At 41.7% G+C, this 20413-nt stretch overlaps 1 protein-coding gene across 2 annotated transcripts in view; it reads left to right on the top strand.

Moving 5' to 3' along the window:
• LOC110497749 (potassium channel subfamily K member 10) overlaps positions 1-19147 on the top strand; it is a 32946-nt gene extending 13799 nt beyond the window's left edge. For both annotated transcript variants that reach the window (XM_021574082.2, XM_021574081.2), the window contains exons 3-7: positions 14059-14176; positions 14762-14922; positions 15911-16103; positions 16594-16736; positions 17147-19147. In XM_021574082.2, the coding sequence (XP_021429757.1) occupies positions 14059-14176; positions 14762-14922; positions 15911-16103; positions 16594-16736; positions 17147-17740 (1209 nt within the window). In that variant the 3' untranslated portion in view covers positions 17741-19147. The remainder of the gene's footprint in view (positions 1-14058; positions 14177-14761; positions 14923-15910; positions 16104-16593; positions 16737-17146) is intronic.
• Positions 19148-20413: the final 1266 nt, after the last annotated feature.

Raw genomic sequence — 20413 nt, 5'->3', positions numbered from 1 at the left:
CACAGTGAACAAGTAACTACTACCATTCTTAGAGTGAGGTAGAGCTCCAACACAGTCAATAATCAGATACTCAAAAGGCTGGCTGAGTACGGGAATAGGAAACAGCAGTACCTGCTTAATAGCTTGATTAGGTTTACCCGTTAATTGACTGGTGTTACAGGTTGATGAAGGCAGAAACATCCCTCTTTAACCTAAGCATGTCTCAGTATGTAATTATAGGTTTTCCTCACACCCAGATGTACAACAACATCATCGTGGGAAGTTAACTCCACCTCAGGAAGCTTAGCTGGAAAAACAACCAGACTAATAACCTCCATCAAAACTACTATAAGGCACCCACGTTCTCATCAGAACATTGTCCTGGAGAAAATAGCCATGCGACATCTCCCAACTGTTCCACAGCCACAGTTTGGTAATGAACTCTTCTCATGTAGAGTCAGCCTGTTGCTCCGTGTTTAGATCAGAGCGGGGCACAGATAACGGAATAACAGGGAAAGTAGTGACAGATTTCTTTGTAATGTCATCATTAGCCGACCCAGTGACCAGGTCGCCACGGCTCATGGAACCCGTCACGCGCACGCAAAGAACACCTCTGCGTGGCTTAGTGGAAACCATCGGAAATGAAGACATGACAGGCCACACACGCTCACTAGCCAAGTTATTCCCATGGATAACGTCGATTCCCTCAACAGGCAACGAAGGACGCATCCCTAAAACAACCTCACCTTTCACCAGTTAAGAATCCAACATCAGTTTATGCAAGGGAATTGACAGCGGGTTCAAACCGATTCCCACAATTAAAACACTATTCCCCGAATTAAAACACTATTCCCCGAATCAGTCTCAGCAGATTGTACTAACCTCCTCGGAACAATGTCCCAACAGCCAAGTACTAGATAGTGCCTTTTTGGATCATACAGCTGTAAGACAGAAAATGTAACAGAAACATAATGGGGATATCGTATGTCAGATCATGTCAGGTTATTCGTCTTAGACAGCTCTTTTTCACTTTCAACTGATGAAACTGCAAATCTCACACTGTTTTGGTGAGTGTCTGCTGAGATCTTTGTTATTATCCTGGAAACAGATGGTCGTTACGGTAATTTGAGACAGAGTCAAGGGTCTATGTGTGTTGACCCTACCCTCAACACAAGCTATGGCTGCGTGTTTATGTGAATCCAACCGAACCCCAACATACAGTTGAAATCTGAAGTTTACATACACTTAGGTTGGAGTCATTAAAACTCATTTTCAAGCACTCCACAAATATATTGTTAACAAACTATAGTTTTGACAAGTAGGTTAGGACATCTACTTGTGCATGACACAGGTAGTTTTCCAACAGTTGTTATTTCACTTATCACAATTCCACTATCACAATTCCAGCAGGTCAGAAGTTTACATACACTAAGTTGACTGTGCCTTTAAACAGCTTGGAAAATTCCAGAAAATGTCATGGCTTTAGAAGCATCTGATAGGCTAATTACATCATTTGAGTCAATTTGGAAGTGTACCTGTGGATGTATTTCAAGGCCTAACTTCAAACTCAGTGTCTCTTTGCTTGACATTATGGGGAAATCAAAAGAAATCAGCCAAGACCTCCAATTTTTTTTTGTAGTTATCCACAAGTCTGGTTCATCCTTGGGAGCAATTTCCAAATGCCTGACGTTACCACGTTCATCTGTACAAACAATAGTACGCAAGTATAAACACCATGGGACCACGCAGCCGTCATACCGCTCATGAAGGAGACGTGTTCTGTCTCCTAGAGATGAACGTACTTTGGTGCGAAAAGTGCAAATCAATCCCAGAACAGCAGCAAAGGACCTTGTGAAGATTCTGGTGTAAACAGGTACAAAAGTATCTGTATCCACAGTATAACGAGTCCTATATCGACATAACCTGAAAGGCCGCTCAGCAAGGAAGAAGACACTGCTCCAAAACCGCTGTAAAAAAGCCAGACTACGGTTTGTAACTGCACATGGGGACTAAGATCATACTTTTTGGAGAAATGTCCTCTAGTCTGATGAAATAAAAATAGAACTGTTTGGCCATAATGACCATCATTATGTTTGGAGGAAAAAGGGGGAGGCTTGCAAGCCGAAGAACACCATCCCAACCATGAAGCACAGGGGTGGCAGCATCATGTTGTGGGGGTGCTTTGATGCAGGAGGGACTGGTGCACTTCCCAAAATAGATTGCATCATGAGGTAGGAAAATTCTGTAAATATATTGAAGCAACATCTCACGACATCAGTCAGGAAGTTAAAGCTTGGTCGCAAATCTGTCTTCCAAATGGACAATGACCCCAAGCATACTTCCAAAGTTGTGGCAAAATGGCTTAAGGACAACAAAGTCAAGGTATTGGAGTGGCCATCACAAAGTCAATCCTATAGAAAATTTGTGGGCAGAACTGAAAAGGCGTGTGCGAGCAAGGAGGCCTAGAAACCTGACTCAGTTACACCAGCTCTGTCAGGAGGAATGGGCCAAAATTCACCCAACTTGTTGTGGGAATGTTGTGGAAAGCTACCCGAAATGTTCGACCCAAGTTAAACAACTGAAAGGCAATGCTACCAAATACTAATTGAATGTATGAAAACTTCTGACCCACTGGGAATGTAATGAAAGAAATCAAAGCTGAAATAAATAATTCTCTCTACTATTATTCTGACATTTCACATTCTTACAATAAAGTGATGATCCTAAATGACCTAAGACAGGGAATTATTACTTGGATTAAATGTGAGGAATTGTGAAAAACTGAGTTTAAATGTAAGGTGTATATAAACTTCCAACTTCAACTGTACATATGACATACCCACCAAGCAAGCCCAGGAGCCACGCTCTGTAATTCACGTGATGAATGAGAATAGCAGAGGCAAGCTTCCCTTTTCTCTTCCTGAATAGGTTCTTCATTAGTCTCAGCTTTTAGGTAGTAAATGACCCCAAAGACAGAATCAACGCTGCTCCAGTGAGTATCGAGGTGCCCGTCTTTCTTTTGCCCGCTTTATGTATATTATTTCCACACCCAGTTACATTCAGATTAGTGGAGTATCATCTTTTTCATTATCTCTGCAGTGGCTGATTTGAAAACAGGCAAACTAACCAACTGCTGTGTTTGTAGAAATCAATGGCAGTATTTCCTGAAGAAGGTGTTGACATAAAAAACATTTAGCATGGTGTGCCTAGAGGCTCCATTGGGAATCTATTATTCATTGCATGGGCTGCCAGTCACAGACCTTCCCCATAAGCAGCAGCAGCAGCATCAGCCAGCTGCATCCACATCTGACCCAGCGGAGAGCATTGGGAATCTATTATTCATTGCATGGGCTGCCAATCACATACCTTCCCAATAAGCAGCAGCAGCATCAGCCAGCAGCATCCACAGCTGACCCAGCAGAGAGCATTTCTTCAGCATTACCTGTGGTTTATAATGGTATTGAGCAACTATAGAGATTATTTGTGAATGCCATAGTATCCAAATGATATCAAGGATTTGGAAGAAGTGCTATTAGCTTTTTTTGCTTCAGTATAAAGGAATACATTGGAAATATGAGGTTGAGTCAGGGCTGTTGCGGTGACCGTATTTTTAAAACATTTTTATTTCACCTTTATTTAACCAGGTAGGCCAGTTGAGAACAAGTTCTCATTTACAACTGCGACCTGGCCAAGATAAAGCAAAGCAGTGCAACAAAAACAACAAAGAGTTGCACATGGGATAAACAAATGTACAGTCAATAACACAATTGAAAATCTGTATACAATGTGTGCAAATTAAGCAAGGCAATAAATAGGCCATAGTGGCGAAGGAAATACAGTTTAGCAATTAACACTGGAGTGATAGATGTGCAGATGAGGATGTGCAAGTAGAAATACTGGTGTGCAAAAGAGCAGAAAAAACGAAAAACAAATATGTGGATGAGGTAGGTAGTAGGTTGGATGGGCTAATTTACAGATGGGCTGTGTACAGCTGCAGCGATCGGTAAGCTGCTCTGACAGCCGATGCTTGAAGTTAATGAGGGAGATATAAGTCTCCAACTTCAGTGATTTTTGCAATTCATTCCAGTCATTGGCAGCAGAGAACTGGAAGGAAAGACGGCCAAAGGGGTGTTGGCTTTGGGGATGGCCAGTGAAATATACCTGCTGGAGCGCCTGCTGCTGGTGGGTGTTGCTATGGGGACCAGTGAGCTGAGATAAGACGGAGCTTTACCTAGCAAAGACTTATAGATGACCTGGAGCCAGTGGGTTTGGTGGCGAATATGTAGTGAGGACCAGCCAATGAGAGCATACAGGTTGCAATGGTGGGTAGTATATGGGAATTTGGTGACAAAACGGATGGCACTGTGATAGACTGTATCCAATTTGCTGAGTAGAGTGTTGGAGGCCATTTTGTATTACCACCACACCAGCAGGTGTCGTATTACCACCACACCAGCAGTCATGAGTCATGACCGCAGTCTAATTCCAAGTGACCGTTGGGGTCATGGTAATCTCCTCCTCCTATGCGATTTGTACATTAATGGTGCTGATGCATTTGTAGTACCCAACTCGCTAATGATCGGCAGGACTCTAATGGCCTGGTACTCAGCGCTCTATTGTCCCTCTAATCCCTCTGACGTCAATGCAAATGATATGTGGATCTTGTATCAAAGTTAAACACAACATAATGGCCAATTATTTCTAAGGTGATGATTAATTCAAAGCATTTAAGACCTCGCATGTAGAACACGCATACGCATTTTGGAACTTATGCATACTGTATGCATAGGCCAATGAGCCCAAGCCTGAAAAAAAGCTAGCTACAGAATATCTCACCGCCGTGCGTTTCCCTCTCCTCCTCTCTCTCCTTCATTCCTTTATCGAGTGCACAGTTAGAGGGGCTGTAAAGAGTTTCATGAAAAATGTTTTGTTCTAAAACATTTTTTTATACTATCGATGTTCCTGAACTGATTACACTTAGTTTACCAAATTAAGCGCTGGGTAGGTTGGCGAGCCCATGGCATATAGAGTTTGGGTGAAATATCACCTGTCACGTAGCAAAGGCTACTACTCAAACAGTGGTTGATGCATGGTGTGAAATAAGGGTTCTTATAAGCCCAGACATTTCTATATGCAATCTGGTGTGAACGTTTTAATGGTAGCCACTAAAAAGAGGAGGATCCCAGCTGCTACTATATTTATTTCTCAGCTGCTAATATTAAGCACATTGTCTACCCGGCATGAGTGAAAAAGGAAGCATGGGAAAGTGCAGCCTCCATTCGCTATTCGAGTGCATACTGATGACATGTCTTTTCCCCCTGCCCATTGCCCTGTCCATTTGATAATGGCCCATTCTAAATCCAAACTAATTTCACATATTAGTAAAGATAAGATTCAATTCAGAATAGTCTCATGGGTGAGAGTATTATTACTTGATGAGAGAACAGCCTGACTGACGCAAGGAACAGAGCGCAAGCTTTTTTTGTGACTTTTTAAATGAATCAATATAGGCACATCATGCAACCCATATGTGTTTTGATTTTTAAGACATTATAAGGTTTGTCATTCACACCTAAAGTTGCCAAATAGACTAATTGTAAATCTAGCATATCGGACCTGTTTCAAATAATCACCTTTCTGCTCAACATAGCTACCTCACTAAGGAATGTGAAGAATATCCTTTCTGTTTTAGTCATCAAAGTTTAATTATATTCTTCTCACTATAAAATTATATAATATAAAATAATGGCTTGGGATTTATAAGCATATCTTGTCTTCTAAATGAACTAGCCTACAGCCTAGGCTGCCAATGGCAAGGCAAATAGCCAGATAACATACATGTACTCACTGACTCAAAATATGCTATTTTGTTCTTCTGAAATACATTTTCTTCATATCATAATGTTTCTTTATACCTGCCTAAAATAAATAATGGATTTATTGTGATGGTGTATAAAAAATACCTTTAAAAAAAAAATCTAAATGCGCACATCAGTGGCTTGTATGTGTGGAGGCCTGGAGATGCTAAACGTGTTTATGTGAATTAACGGTCAATTAATGGACCGGCAGTCATTTGCATGACAGTTACCGGCTGACAAAATTTCAAGACCGCCACAGCCCTAGGTTGAGTCACTCCTTAATTGATGACTGAGCAAACTAAATGCATTGATTTCCAGTACATGTTGTCATGACGTGCCCCTTTTGGGTGAGGATCCTAGCCCCCCCCCCCCCCTCCCCTCCCTCCCCTCTCTCCCACCACAGGTTTATGATGGTTGTAAATACCGAAACTCCTTTCCCCACTCTGCCGAAATGAAAGTTGAGAATCCCTTTGTTAACAAAGAGAGACACTTGGACATCAAAAGGTTGAATAATTGAACAGTATTTCTGTAGTCCAAGCAGTTGGAGTGGTTCGTGGACACTTAAGGAACAGTCATGTCGAGTTTGTTTCATTTGGTGACCTCATGAAGGACAGGAAACACACATTACTGTTTCTTTTTTTGTATACACTTCTCAATTATCAAGTTTGCATCTGAATGTTGTATAAAATAAATGATTCTGTATAGGAATACATTTGGAAAGATGTAATGTGATGTTAGTCTTCTAAATGAGAATTGTTTTTCATAGTAACTTATGATCAGTCAGTGGCCACGCCCCCACATTTACATCGGTGTCATGGAACACCCCCTTTTCTACTCCAGTATAAAAAACACTTATGACAAAATTTACATTAGACAAGAAAACATGGAGCTGTCGCTACATGTTGAAATGGTTGGCAACTCTACCAAAGGACAAGACCAGAGAACGTGGAGATCATTCCCACTTTGAAATGGCTAAGAAATCGACAAACTACAGAGCAATTATTCAGGCTGCAGCTGTTTAAGTACTTTAGTCTGGTAAACGCAACCAGTCGAACTGCTTAATGGTACTTTGATGTATCCATTATAACAAGCTACAACTCCGAAAGACTTTGATCTCTAGTGGACAAACCAGATATTTCTGTCAACAGTCTATCCAGCAGACGGACCGGCAATCGCAGAGAGGGATAACAAAGGCATACACTCGTAAATATGTCAATTGCAATTTATTTTCGAATGAGCGGTTGTTCATGTTCAAAGTATAAGCATTTCTATGACTGCAGTGTATATACGGGGTTCCACTCTGAGTTTTCCACTCCTGAGCTGGCCCCAACCCTTTCCTTTGTCTACCAAGCTGTCATAATGGCTTAGCCCACTAGGGACTTTTCAATGTATTATGTCAGTAACCAATGTATAATTATTGTGTGTATGTTTATGTAATTCTGTGATTGATTAGTTAGTTAGTAAATAAATAATTAAGCCAATTTGTATATCGCTGATTCATGATTTGATGCTAGGGTTCGTGCAGATATCCAAGGGTTTACAACATTCAGGAATGAGATTGATGAGGTAATAATACATTGATAGAAGACTGTAATTGATAAGATATGAAAATATCCGAAGAGTTAATTCAGGAAATAGAGACTCTATAAACATTTTCCTGTGGTGCCGTGACATCCTAGTTAATTAAAGTTACATGATTAGTTTAACCACACAAGGAATAATTACACATAGAGAATTGATTTGATAATATAACAGTCTTGACATTTAATGATAGTCAACGCTACGACAATGTCCATCTTCTATAACAAGTCACATCTAGACATTAGCCTTCATTTGACAGATACATCCATGTCTGAAGCTCAGCAAAAGGAGGCTACAGTAAAAGCAGTAACTCTTCCCACTTGAGAGATGTCCTTTGGGGGCGTGCACTCTTAAAACAAGCACTCCATCAATATGACTGGGATTTATCTGTTCCCCTAACAGGTTCTATAGCCCGGCCATTAGTGCTGTGTCAAGCATGTCATTCAGCCATCATTCATCCTGATGGCCATGGGCAGTAGCCCAGCTTTCGGTGTCTCACTGTTGTCATGCTGTTTGACAGGGGCGTCGGTTGCGAGATGGCAATTTCGAGAAGAGTGTGTGTGCATGCGTGCATGCATCAAATCAAATTGTATTTATCACATACACGTGATTTGGAGATGTTATTGTGGGTGTAGCGAAATGCTTGTGCTTCTAGCTCCGACAGTGCAGTAATATCTAACAAGTAATATCTAAGAAATTACACAACATATACCCAATACACACAAATCTAGGTAGGAATGAATTAAGACTATATACATATGGACGAGCGATGTCAGAGCGGAACGGACTAAGTTACAGTAGAATAGTATAGAAAACAGTATATACATATGAGGTGAGTAATGCCAGCCAGATATGTTAACATGAAGGGACCAAGATACCGTAGAATAGTATTGAATACAGTATATCCATATGAGATGAGTAATGCAAGATATGTAAACATTATTAAGTGAATGAGATACTGTAGAATAGTATAGAAAATAGTATATACATATGAGGTGAGTAATGCCAGATATGTAAACATTAAGTGACTAAGATACTGTAGAATAGTATAGAATACAGTACATACATATGAGATGAGTAATGCAAGATATGTAAACATTAAGTGACTAAGATATCGTAGAACAGTATAGAATATGTGTGTGCGTGTGTTTGTATGTGTGTCTCTGAAGTGTGTCTGCTGCCCACCCACTGTGTGCCCACCGGGACGTTAGGCCTAATTGGCAGTGCCTGGCAGGGTTGGTATGACTCAGTGTGTGTGGCACAATGGGACTTCATGGTGTCATCCACTCCAATCAAGACTTGTTGTTTTTCTTATCTAAGAGCTTTAGCTCTGAAATAGAGCTTTTGAATGTTATACTGTCCACAGGCAGTTGTTTTTTATAGTAAATATATTATTTGTCCTAAACTGTCTTTACCGGGTGGAAAAGCTGTAATTTACAGCACAGCTATAATGGGTTGTATTACCATATAATATAATGGGTTGTATTATATAATGTGTTGTTATAATGGGTTGTATTACCAGTTACTCAAGCGTTTCCTCCTGCAGGCATGCACAAACACACTCCTGCAACATTACAATGCCCTTGGTAAAGTTGCAGTCACTACCTGTTTGTGGCACTAGTCACTGATTAATTTGATTAGCAAAATAAGCAATTGATTAAACCCATGTTCAAGGTTAAATCCAGGTGGAATGATTGGTTACCTTATCTCTAATGATATGTAGGTTTAATGTAGGGTTAAAACCAGTGCTAACTAAGCATGCAGAGAATCACGTCTTAACAGTAAGGATATTATTTTGTCACACGAATGTATTCCTTTCATCATACAGACATCAAACCATACAGCTTGAATGATGTAGCTAGCGGGTTGATTAATCCAGGTGAGGTTTTTTGAGAACTAAAATTAATCAGGAAGACAGAGAGGAAAAGTGAATCATTTATATACGGATTGTATGTATCACTGTGTTAACTAACCTCCAGACGAGCTTCATTGCCATACAACTCTCCTTCCGTGGCCTCCAACTGCTCTTAAATGCAAGTAAAACTAAATGCATGCTCTTCAACCGATCACTGCCCACACCTGCCCGCACGTCCAGCATCACTACTCTGGACGGTTCTGACTTAGAATATGTGGACAACTACAAATACCTAGGTGTCTGGTTAGACGGTAAACTCTCCTTCCAGATTGACATTAAGCTTCTCCAATCCAAAATTAAATCTAGAACCTGTTTCCTATTTTACAACAAAGCATCTTTTACTCATGCTGCCAAACATACCCTCGTAAAACTGACTATCCTACCGATCCTAGACTTCAGTGATGTAATTTACAAAATAGCCTCCAACACCCTACTCAGCAAATTGGATGCAGTCTATCACAGTGCCATCCGTTTTGTCACCAAATCACCATATACTACACACCACTGCGACCTGTATGCTCTCGTTGACTGGCCCTTGCTTCACATGTTGACAAAACCACTGGCTCCAGGTCATCTATAAGTCTTTGCTAGGTAAAGCCCCGCCGTATCTCAGCTCACTGGTCACCATAGCAGCACGTGTAGCACGTGCTCCAGCAGATATATTTCACTGGTCACCCCCAAAGCCAATTCCTCATTTGGCCGCCTTTCCTTCCAGTTCTCTGCTGCCAATGACTAGAACGAACTGCAAAAATCACTGAAAAAATCAATCTTCCTCACTAACTTTAAGCACCAGCTGTCAGAGCAGCTCACAGCACCTGCACATAGCCCATCTGTAAATAGCCCATCCAACTACATCATCCCCATACTGTTATTTATTTTATTTATTTATCTCCTTTGCACCCCAGTATCTCCACCTGCACACTCATCTATCACTCCAGTGTTTAATTGCTATATTGTTTCCTAGCACCAGCTGTCAGAGCAGCTCACAGCACCTGCACATAGCCCATCTGTAAATAGCCCATCCAACTACGTCATCCCCATACTGTTATTTATTTGATTTATTTATCTCCTTTGCACCCCAGTATCTCTACTTGCACACTCATCTATCACTCCAGTGTTTAATTGCTATATTGTATTTATTTTGCCACCAAGGCCTATTTATTGCCTTACCTCCCTTATACTACCTCATTTGCACACACTGTATATAGACCTTTTCTATTGTATTATTGACTATGTTTGTTTATTCCATGTGTAACTCTGTGTTGTTTGTGTCGCACTGCTTTGCTTTATCTTGGCCAGGTTGCAGTTGTAAATGAGAACTTGTTCTCAACTAGCCTATCTGGTTAGATAAAGGTGAAATTATTTTATTTATTTAAAAATACATAAAATGTTGTCCTGAGGTACTCAGGCTGTGCTGACAGAGCTAAAACCAGACATTTCATGTCTAACCTTTTGAGCCTCTATAATATAGAGTGCCTCTCACTGATGCACTACCCTAAATTTAATGATGTGGAGATTGTAATGCACATTTAAGGAGAGAGGGAACTCATCCTTTCAGTCTGTGGTTCCACCTATAACAATAATATCTGTTAGTAAAACCTGGACAGAGATTATATTCCAGACTGTGCTGCTAACAACAAGGGATATGCTTTTAAGGAATCTATTTCCTCTATTCTTCCTCTGTGTCACGGGTGTTGGAAGGAGCGGACCAAGGTGCAGCGTGGTGAGCGTACATTTCCTTTATTAATCCAAATGACGCCAAACAAAACAATAAGCACTACAAAAACAAACCGTGAATCTCACAAGCAAAGTGCTCTAAACAAAGTCAACCTCCCACAAACACAGGTGGGAAAAAGGGTACCTAAGTATGGTTCCCAATCAGAGACAACGATAGACGGCTGTCCCTGATTGAGAACCATACCCGGCCAACCACAAAGAAATAGAAAACATAGAACAGAAAACATAGAATGCCCACCCCAACTCATGCCCTGACCAAACCAAAATAGAGACATTAAAAGGATCTCTAAAGTCAGGGTGTGACACTCTGTCTATTATCAGTTCTTTTGTTGCTCATATTTTAGATGTTTTTCTTCATACCTCTATTTATCGATGATAGGTGATTGAGAATACATTCTCCTTTCCAATAACCTAGTGTATATATTCAACTGCTCAAGTGTGAAGTTGATCTTGGCTTAGTCAAGAGAAGTAGGGAAATAGACAACTAAACTTACCTGGGCAGTGGAGCCTACTGCTGTTTTAGCCTGGACAGCACCGGTATCATTGGTCACACTGAGAGTCTAAAACTCAGCGTCAGCGTTGCCTTGTGCTTTATCCCTAATAAGGCTGCATTGCGTAAATCTGAACATGACATATTTAGACATACTGGGAGAAAATGTAGTTGTCGCGTTTGGTCTTGAAACATATGCATTTCTATCCTATATTGTGATGTATGGGTGATGTCCAGATTCATTGGAGTACAGTACAAGTTATCTTAAAAACTGCATGTTCAATCATATGCTATCAAGGGAGGTTTTTCAGTCCCAGGGTCCCGAGCTTGGTGAAGAGCTTGAAGGGCACTTTGGTGTTGAACGCTGAGTTGTAGTCGATGAACAGCATTCTCACATAGGTATTCCTCTTGTCCAGGTGGGAGAAGGCAGTGTGGAGTGCAATTGAGATTGCGTTGTCTGTAGATCTGTTTGGGCGGTATGTCAGTTGGAGAGGGTTTAGGGTGTCTGGCATGATGGAGGTGATGTGTGCCATGACCAGCCTTTTAAAGCACTTCATGATTACAGATGTTAGTGCTAAAGGGCGGTAGTAGCAATCCAGGTAATCAGGTTTATAGAATACACTGGGTATTTATGTTTTCAATACTGAAAGCAGCTCAATTAGATTCACACCATACTTAATGTTCTGCGTCTTACTTCCGACACATGCATATATATTAGAGGGCATGTGCAATGATATGTATAAAGTAGTGCTCCTCTGCTGAAGATGTGCTGTTGACTCCGTCTCTCTCTGTATATGTGACAGCAGTGTAGATAGATCCATATTCACAAGGGAGTACTCATCACTACCACCTGACAGCATGGAGGAGAAGTGAGGAGGTGTTTACTAGGCAGGCATGGGTTGGTCTTGTATTTGTATATTCCCATCAAGAAGGCTACACGTGCCTTCTTTATTTTAGATGAAACCCCCCCCCCCCAAAAAAAAGATCAATGAATGTAATGTTCTGCAGGGCTAGACAGCTACAAAAACAAGATCCCACAAACTCAGGTGGAAAACAGGCTGCCTAAGTATGATTCCCAATCAGAGACAACGATAGACAGCTGCCTCTGATTGGGAACCATACCCGGCCAACAAAGAAATAGAAAACTAGAATGCCCACCCAAATCACACCCTGACCTAACCAAATAGAGAAATAAACAGGCTCTCTAAGGTCAGGGCGTGACATCCTTATATAAAAATATTTTAAAATTTCTACCTTATTGTATAACGCACATAAACATTCTGATTATATAATGGAGAAAATGGATATAATATACTACTTTGTTTGGATACTTGCTACAGTACAGAATAAGGAGACAATGAGAGGTAGCAGGAGACTGTAGTTCTCTAACGTTAATGCTCTGCCTCTGACAGAGCAGGAGAAATAAGTCAGGGACTAAATAAGACCTGAGATCGGAGAGAAAACGAAACATAAAAGGCTTCCTGTAGGTGACTGTTTCCGCGGACTTTCGCTGGGTGTAAGAGGAAATGCCAAAACACTAGTATTTTAAGCTTGGCCACACACACACAACAAACCACCAGACACTTTGAACAGTCTTTGTAGTAGAGGAAGTTATGCATTCCTGTAAGAATGTGCTAAGTATGGGGTTGTATGGTGTGAGCATTGACTGTGATACATTAATGTTGTTGATATTATGGGCTAATCCAACATTTGCTATGCAGCCATCTTTCATCCACCACTCAGTAAATAAAAAAACATGCCCTGATAGTAATAATTACAAAGCAAGTGTTCCTTATGGATGTGCCCTGTGCCCGGACAGTGGGTACCCAACCCTTCAGATATACTGACTCTGACTCTCACACACCTGGCCAGTTCAGCAGTGCAGAAGTGCTGGGGCGGACCACGACTGCTGCCTGCCTTGCACGCCACAAGCACACAGCTAGCCATCTGGACAGTGGAAAACACTGAACACCACCCCACCTTGTCCTGCCTATCTCCTCAGTGCCCCCCCCCCCCCATCCGTCTATCCGGCCCTCCCTCCCTCCCCACCATACATCCTCCTACCACTGGTGACCTTTAAGTTTCATCTGAAGAGGTCGGCACAATCATCAGTCATTCGCTCTCAAGTACATTGCATAACCCATGCTGTGTACGGCACACACAGGGGGCGGCCGTTTATAGTGGCAATTAAATGCAGTCAAGACACATGTTAGGCCTATGGTTTTGTCTTTCCACCAGCCGAGGGCTTAGTGTGGCATGGTACTGTCCTCTTTACTGTATGTAGCATGTGTTGAAAGACCAAAGACAACACAGGTTATTCCATTGGCCTGTGCCCTGTGTGATATCAAAGGGCTTGACTGTGGTTGGTTCTGGGTTCATTTTGTTCACCATTTGTCTGTTTAAGCAGATGAACTACACATTGAACTGTGTGGAATCGCTATGTAGCCTACCAGTTAAAATAACCAACCCTATACCCTGCCTGTTTCTCTCTTTGTTAGCATTCCATCGACGCTGTCAGTGCAGGAGTCAGTCCGATCGGAGACACGTCTTACAACTCCAGTCACTGGGATCTGGGCAGTGCTTTCTTCTTTGCTGGAACCGTGATCACAACGATAGGTACTTTCCATCACCAACCTACGAACTCATTACTTGCTCCTCTTAACTGAGTAGAATAAAGCAATATCACTTTAACGTGAAAGTTTATGAGGTAACCTACGGGTGCCGTGACTCGCTAATTCAAGTGCAGTTCTGTCAGCATTACACTACTGTAATGTAATGTGTGCTATTTATCATGAGCTTGCTGGGAAATGGGTAAAACAAACGTCATTCACAGGATGTACTTTATGCTAATGTCTGTGTGTGTGTGTCTTCACAGTACATGATTTACTGATGATAATAGCATCCTATCGGGAGGTGGGAATGAACAGTGCACCAGGGTGTCTTTTTAGCATAACATATGAATACCATTTCATCTGTTTACACAATTTGGAGAGGGACACACATCCCACCGTGCTGGTTTAGATGAAGCCGTGCCTTAGTCATCCCTGCCCTGTTTTGTCTCTCCATTCACTGCAAGTTGTAATTCATGTCATGTTCTCTGAGCCCAACCTGATTATTTCCTCTCTTAGTGCTTATTTACCTCCGACCTCCAACTGCAGGAATATAACACAGGCTTTACATAACAAAACACCACTGTGACAGGTTACGGGAACATAGCACCCAGCACGGAGGGAGGGAAGATCTTCTGCATCCTGTACGCCATATTTGGCATCCCGCTGTTTGGGTTCCTCCTGGCTGGCATCGGAGACCAGCTAGGAACCATATTTGTCAAGAGCGTCTTGAGGGTGGAGAAGATATACAGGGTAAATTGGATTACTTGAGAACTTTGGGTTTTGTTATGTGCATGGGATTTACTGGAACTGCATAAGCACATGATGCTTTCAGAGATAAGTTGGTTATAGTTAACTTTCAATACGTTTATTCAAATTAATTTAGACACACCATGTTTGATTACTTATTTTGTGAAGAAAGGGGTCTTTGAAAATGAGTATTTGGGGCATGTTATGTACAGATGTAGGATCTTAATTTGAAGATTAGTTTGTTACAACAGGAAAATAATCCTGGAGCAACAGGACATTTGAAAATATTATATTATAATAGACAGTTTTGTAGGGCTTGATACATTTTTCATACACCAATATGCTACCCACAGTGAAAACTAGGCATATTACCTCCAACCTATAAATCACCCCTTTCACTGTGAACAGCACAGCAAATAGGGTGATTACAGCATGATACAGTCATCCCTGTAAAAGCTATGTCTGTTATCCAGGTATTATACCAGGCTCAGTGAATGGTTTTGGACTCTTGTAGTGAGGGCAGAGGTGTTTGATGTAGTGTGGGAGCAGTGGAGGTAGAGGGCCAGGACCTGATTGAGATTCTGTGAGCAAGCTGTATGTATCAAGCATATCAGAGTAGGAGTGCTGATCCCTGTCCATGTAATCTTGTTTATTGGGATCTAAAAGCCAAAATGTAGAGCTAAGCCCCTCTTCAGACTACTGAAAGCCCCAGGGGACTTGAGTTTCTGTGACATAGGGGGGAGTTTGGGAATTAGGATTTTCCTGCTGGATGAATGGAAGGGTGGTTTTGTATGGTTTTCTTTCTTGGTGCCTGGGGTGCTCTGGAGTGTTTTGGCTAATGGGTATTGATACATGAAGTAATTGATGAAACTGCATCTCTTCAAGCTGGAAATGTACTGTGTATAGCTAACTTTTTTCCAATAATTTTTTTGACAACTTTGTTTTTGTTGACTTACTGTCGTCCTCTGACCATGTCTTGTTTGTACTGCAGCAAAAACACAAACAGATCAGCCAGACCAAAATCAGAGTCACCTCCACCATACTCTTCATCATAGCTGGGTGCATAGTCTTCGTTGGCATCCCGGCAGTCATTTTCAAACACATCGAGGGATGGACGACTCTGGATGCTATCTACTTTGTCATCATCACGCTATCAACCATTGGCATAGGGGACTATGTGGCAGGTATGATAGTGTTACGGTATAACAGGTTGATGTACTGTGACTCTAGTTATCTGAAATTATCCATTGGATTCTCAATCAACTCAATGTTTTATTTGCGTGTGTTTTGTTGTGTCTGCATTACATTGATAATCCCTTGAATAATGATGCTAAAAGTGACTGCCGGTAATTATATCTCAGGAGGATTTATCTAGGGGAATATTATGGCAAAAATAATCCAAAATAATGCTGATATAACATAAAGTCTCTTCAAAACCCAATTACAAATGTTGTGTTTGTCAAACTGAACCTTTCCACCTCCCTTGTCATACTAATCTGTCTGTAATGAAAATATTTTTGGGGTGGCAAATGTTTTATTGTTGACAATAACTTGGTGGTAACTGGCACATACATACACACACACACACACACACACACACACACACACACACACACACACACACACACACACACACATACATGAAATGTAACAACTCTTCCTCTGTTGTTCCAGGTGGGGATCGGAAGATCGAGTACATGAAGTGGTACAAGCCTCTGGTCTGGTTCTGGATCCTGGTGGGCCTGGCCTACTTCGCTGCTGTCCTGAGCATGATTGGAGACTGGCTCAGAGTGCTGTCCAAAAAGACCAAAGAGGAGGTGGGTGCTGCTCATTAAATTACACTGCCTGTCATTACATTATCTAAAGCAGTGGAAACTAATAGGTCAGTCCTTACTAGACTCATCTCTTACCCTACCCACCTTCTGTGTCTGTTTTGCTATTATGCCTGGTTGATGCCCCTGTCTGGAGCCCTTGAGACACTCCCGACAGACCGCTGTGTGTGAGAAGTGGTTAGAGATGCAGTCATTAGTGTTCAGGCTGACGTGTTAATAGTGAGCTTACTAAGCTATTTATCTGTACATACAGTATGGATGGATCCTGTGGTATTGGCTTTCCATGGAAGGAGCTAGGCTTTTGTCTGAAGGGGAATTTGTAGAAGATCCTTTGATGTAGTGCACCCCTTCCACCCTCCTGTCTCTAATGACTCTCCATCTTTGTGTAATTGCAGGTGGGGGAGTTCAAGGTCCATGCGGCTGAGTGGAAGGCCAACGTGCGGGCCGAGTTCCGAGAGACGCGGAGGCGGCTGAGTGTGGAGATCCACGACAAGTTGCAGCGGGCCGCCACCATCCGCAGCATGGAGCGCAGGCAGCTGGGCCTGGAGCAGAGGGCCCACTCCCTGGACATGCTCTCCCTAGAGAGGAGGGCTGTGTTTGCCAGCCTGGACCAGGGCCGCTTCAAAACCTCCTCCCAGGAGAGCATTGACACCAAGCTGAATAACTTGAGGGCGAAAGGGGCAGGGGATCTTTGTTATGACCAGCGGAGAGGCAGTGAGCAGACACAGCAGGCCTCGTCAGAGGATAATCTCTTCAACCTCCGCTTCCGCTCCCTCACCAAGCTGGCCAAGAGACACAAGAACCGCGACCTGAAGAGGAACATTCCTGAGGACGTGCGGAGGGCCTGTGAGGCGATGGAGAGGAGGAAGGAGGAGGAGGGAGCGGAGAAGGAGGAAGAGGTGGAAGAGATGGAGGTGGAGGAGGAAGGGGGAGAGAGGAAAGAGGGCAATACCAGCTCAACAAATTTAGAGTATGCAGACGAATGCTGAGGACAAAGAAAGAGAGAACGATAGAATATTGAAAGAAAGAGAGCTTGAGCCCCAGAAAAGTCCCTATTTTGATGTCTCAAATTGTGCCTGGTTGTTTTTTCTTTTCAGAGCACCCTACTTCCTATCCAACCCCACCCCACCCCCAACCGACAAAAAAGCAGACGCAATGTGGGATAGCTTCTCTTTTTTACCCAAGGCTTATGTGAGCAAGTAACCCAGTGAACTAGTGCAGAGCTTCCTAAACCCGGTCCTGGACCGAATCTACTTTTACTGATGAGGTTTTGATGGCCATTGGACCCAGTTCATTCTGCACATCATAGGAACGATTTGTTAGTGTGACATTTTGTTACTTTATTCTGTCATTTAAGATTGATTATGAATTTCATGTATTTTATTAATTGTATTTTACACAGCATGTCTGTGTACAGTATCTATGTAATATCAATTTCTGCAATTCTTTTTTTTCACAGTAAAAGAGAATACAATTATATTTGTCCACCATACGCTACATATATGTGTTAGTGTTTTTCTCTCACACAATCCGATCAAGTATTGCATTTACCTATACTGAGGCAGGAACTTAACCATATGGGTTGTAGCCACTTTACAGTTGACTAATGTTTTTGGTCCTTTGCTATGTTTTTGTCATTGATGTGCTTCCTAAAGCTTTACCTACTGGGCAAAAACTAGTTGAATTAATGATGTTTCCATGTAATTTCAACCCAAGAAATCTACGTGATGTCATTGAATGAACGAGAAAAACTGATTGGATTTGCAAAAGTCATCAACGAAAGGGAATGACATATTTTTTCACTCAACTTTGAACCTAAATCCAATGAAATGGTGACACTTGTTGTTGATTTCGAAACTAAACGTTGAACTGACGTCTGTGCCCAGTGGGTACTCAGTAATCAAAAACACTAATTATGTGAATAGTGGTAACAACCTTTACTCTATCAAATACAATTACATAATGGATTTTGGTGTGAATGAGCTAGCCTCTCCATTATTTAATAAGGGAACACATGATTATTGTATTTTTGGTAGTCTAGTTATGTTCCTCTACGGTGGAACATTGAATTCTGTATTTGGTCCCTCTGGTCTTCTGCATAGTCAAAGAAGGAACAGATGCTGTCGGGACTTAGGCTCACTCATCATATCAACAACAATACATATTAGATAGACTGAAAAGCTTGTAGTCCTGATAATGAATAATGTAAGTACTGGTTATAACCTCTATTTCTTGAATTCTATCATAAAAATGGCTTACCATGATAATGACCTTTCTAAGAACCAGAATGGATTTTCCTTGCTCAGTCTTTTTTGTGCAAACATTATATCAAATGAAGTGAGTGGCTTTCTGGGAATAAATATCACTAAGGAAAATTAAGCTGATGTTGTGAAATGGCTTCTTATCACTCGTGTCATGTGAGACTCCGAGAAGTCTCTTAAAGTCCCCAACCGCCATTATTTCCAAACTTGTAATTAACAGACTTAAAGAGACCATAATTCGATTTTCTGCTGAAGGAAATGATCAGATTTGACCATAGCCTATGCCTATGCTGTGTGTGAGGACTTTTTAAAGACACACAGACATTCTGTGTTTAGGGGGTGTTCCTGAAACACATTATTAATTGCAGTCTATTATCACTCACCTGCTGTACTGCATGTGAAAGATGCTGCAGAACAACATCTGCAAACCGAAAGGAGGGCCAAGTGAGGAACCAGAGAGAAAAAGTAGAGAAGATGGTTGGAAATGAATTAGCTCAATAGCTTACGTTATACAAGTTCAGCCTTTACAAAACAAATGATAAATAAATGATCTTTAACAAGATACCAGTTAAAAGAAACAGCTTAATGCTAAAGAAATGACAACATAATAATGTATAATATGTGACATAGGTAACGACAGAAAGAATATATCCTGATATTGTGCAGAACATTGCTAACGGCTGATAATACTCTGGACCCCAGGGCTCTGACGGTGTCTCTTACAAGCAGCTTGGGTCACGCGTGGCGTCTCATGCTGGATCCAGTAAAACCGGTTGACTGCAACAGAAAGGGAATAGATTCGGGAGAGAAAGCCATACCTGGGGCAGCAGGTAGCCTAGTGGTTCGAGCGTTGGATTAGGTTACAAGATCGAATCCCCGAGCTGACAAGGTAAAAATCAGTCGTTCTGCCCCTGAACAAGGCAATTAACCCACTGTTCCTAGGCCGTCATTGAAAATAAGAATTTGTTCTTAACGGACTTGCCTAGTTAAATAAAAAACATTCTATAGAAGGGGTTGGGTTGTCAGAGAGGTGGGGGCTGCTGCTGCCTTCAAGGTTGAAGCGTCCTCCACTTGCCTGCCTTCCCTTGTCTCTGTCCCTCCACTGATAAACCAAGATGAATTGGCTGGTGCTCTTACAACATTTATTTTGTGTATTTATTTACGTCTTGAAACCGGTAATCAATGGTTACAATGAAGCAGTAGCAGGTACCCGGGGAAAAGTCAATGTGCTGACAGAACACAATCACCTTGTGGAGATTGGGGAGGCACCTTGGGGAGGCATTTGCTGATGTTATTGGCTGGATAAATAATCTATGGGTGTTAGATCCATTGTAATTATCTGATCATTACTGGTAGTAGTTGGCATATAGATCAATTTGATTATCAATGTCTGTTTTTTTG

The sequence above is a fragment of the Oncorhynchus mykiss genome, chromosome 19, assembly GCF_013265735.2.
Source record: "Oncorhynchus mykiss isolate Arlee chromosome 19, USDA_OmykA_1.1, whole genome shotgun sequence".
Taxonomy (NCBI): Eukaryota; Metazoa; Chordata; class Actinopteri; order Salmoniformes; family Salmonidae; genus Oncorhynchus; species Oncorhynchus mykiss.
The sequence above is the reverse complement of the archived record's forward strand: the minus strand, read 5'-3'. Positions and strand labels throughout refer to the sequence as shown.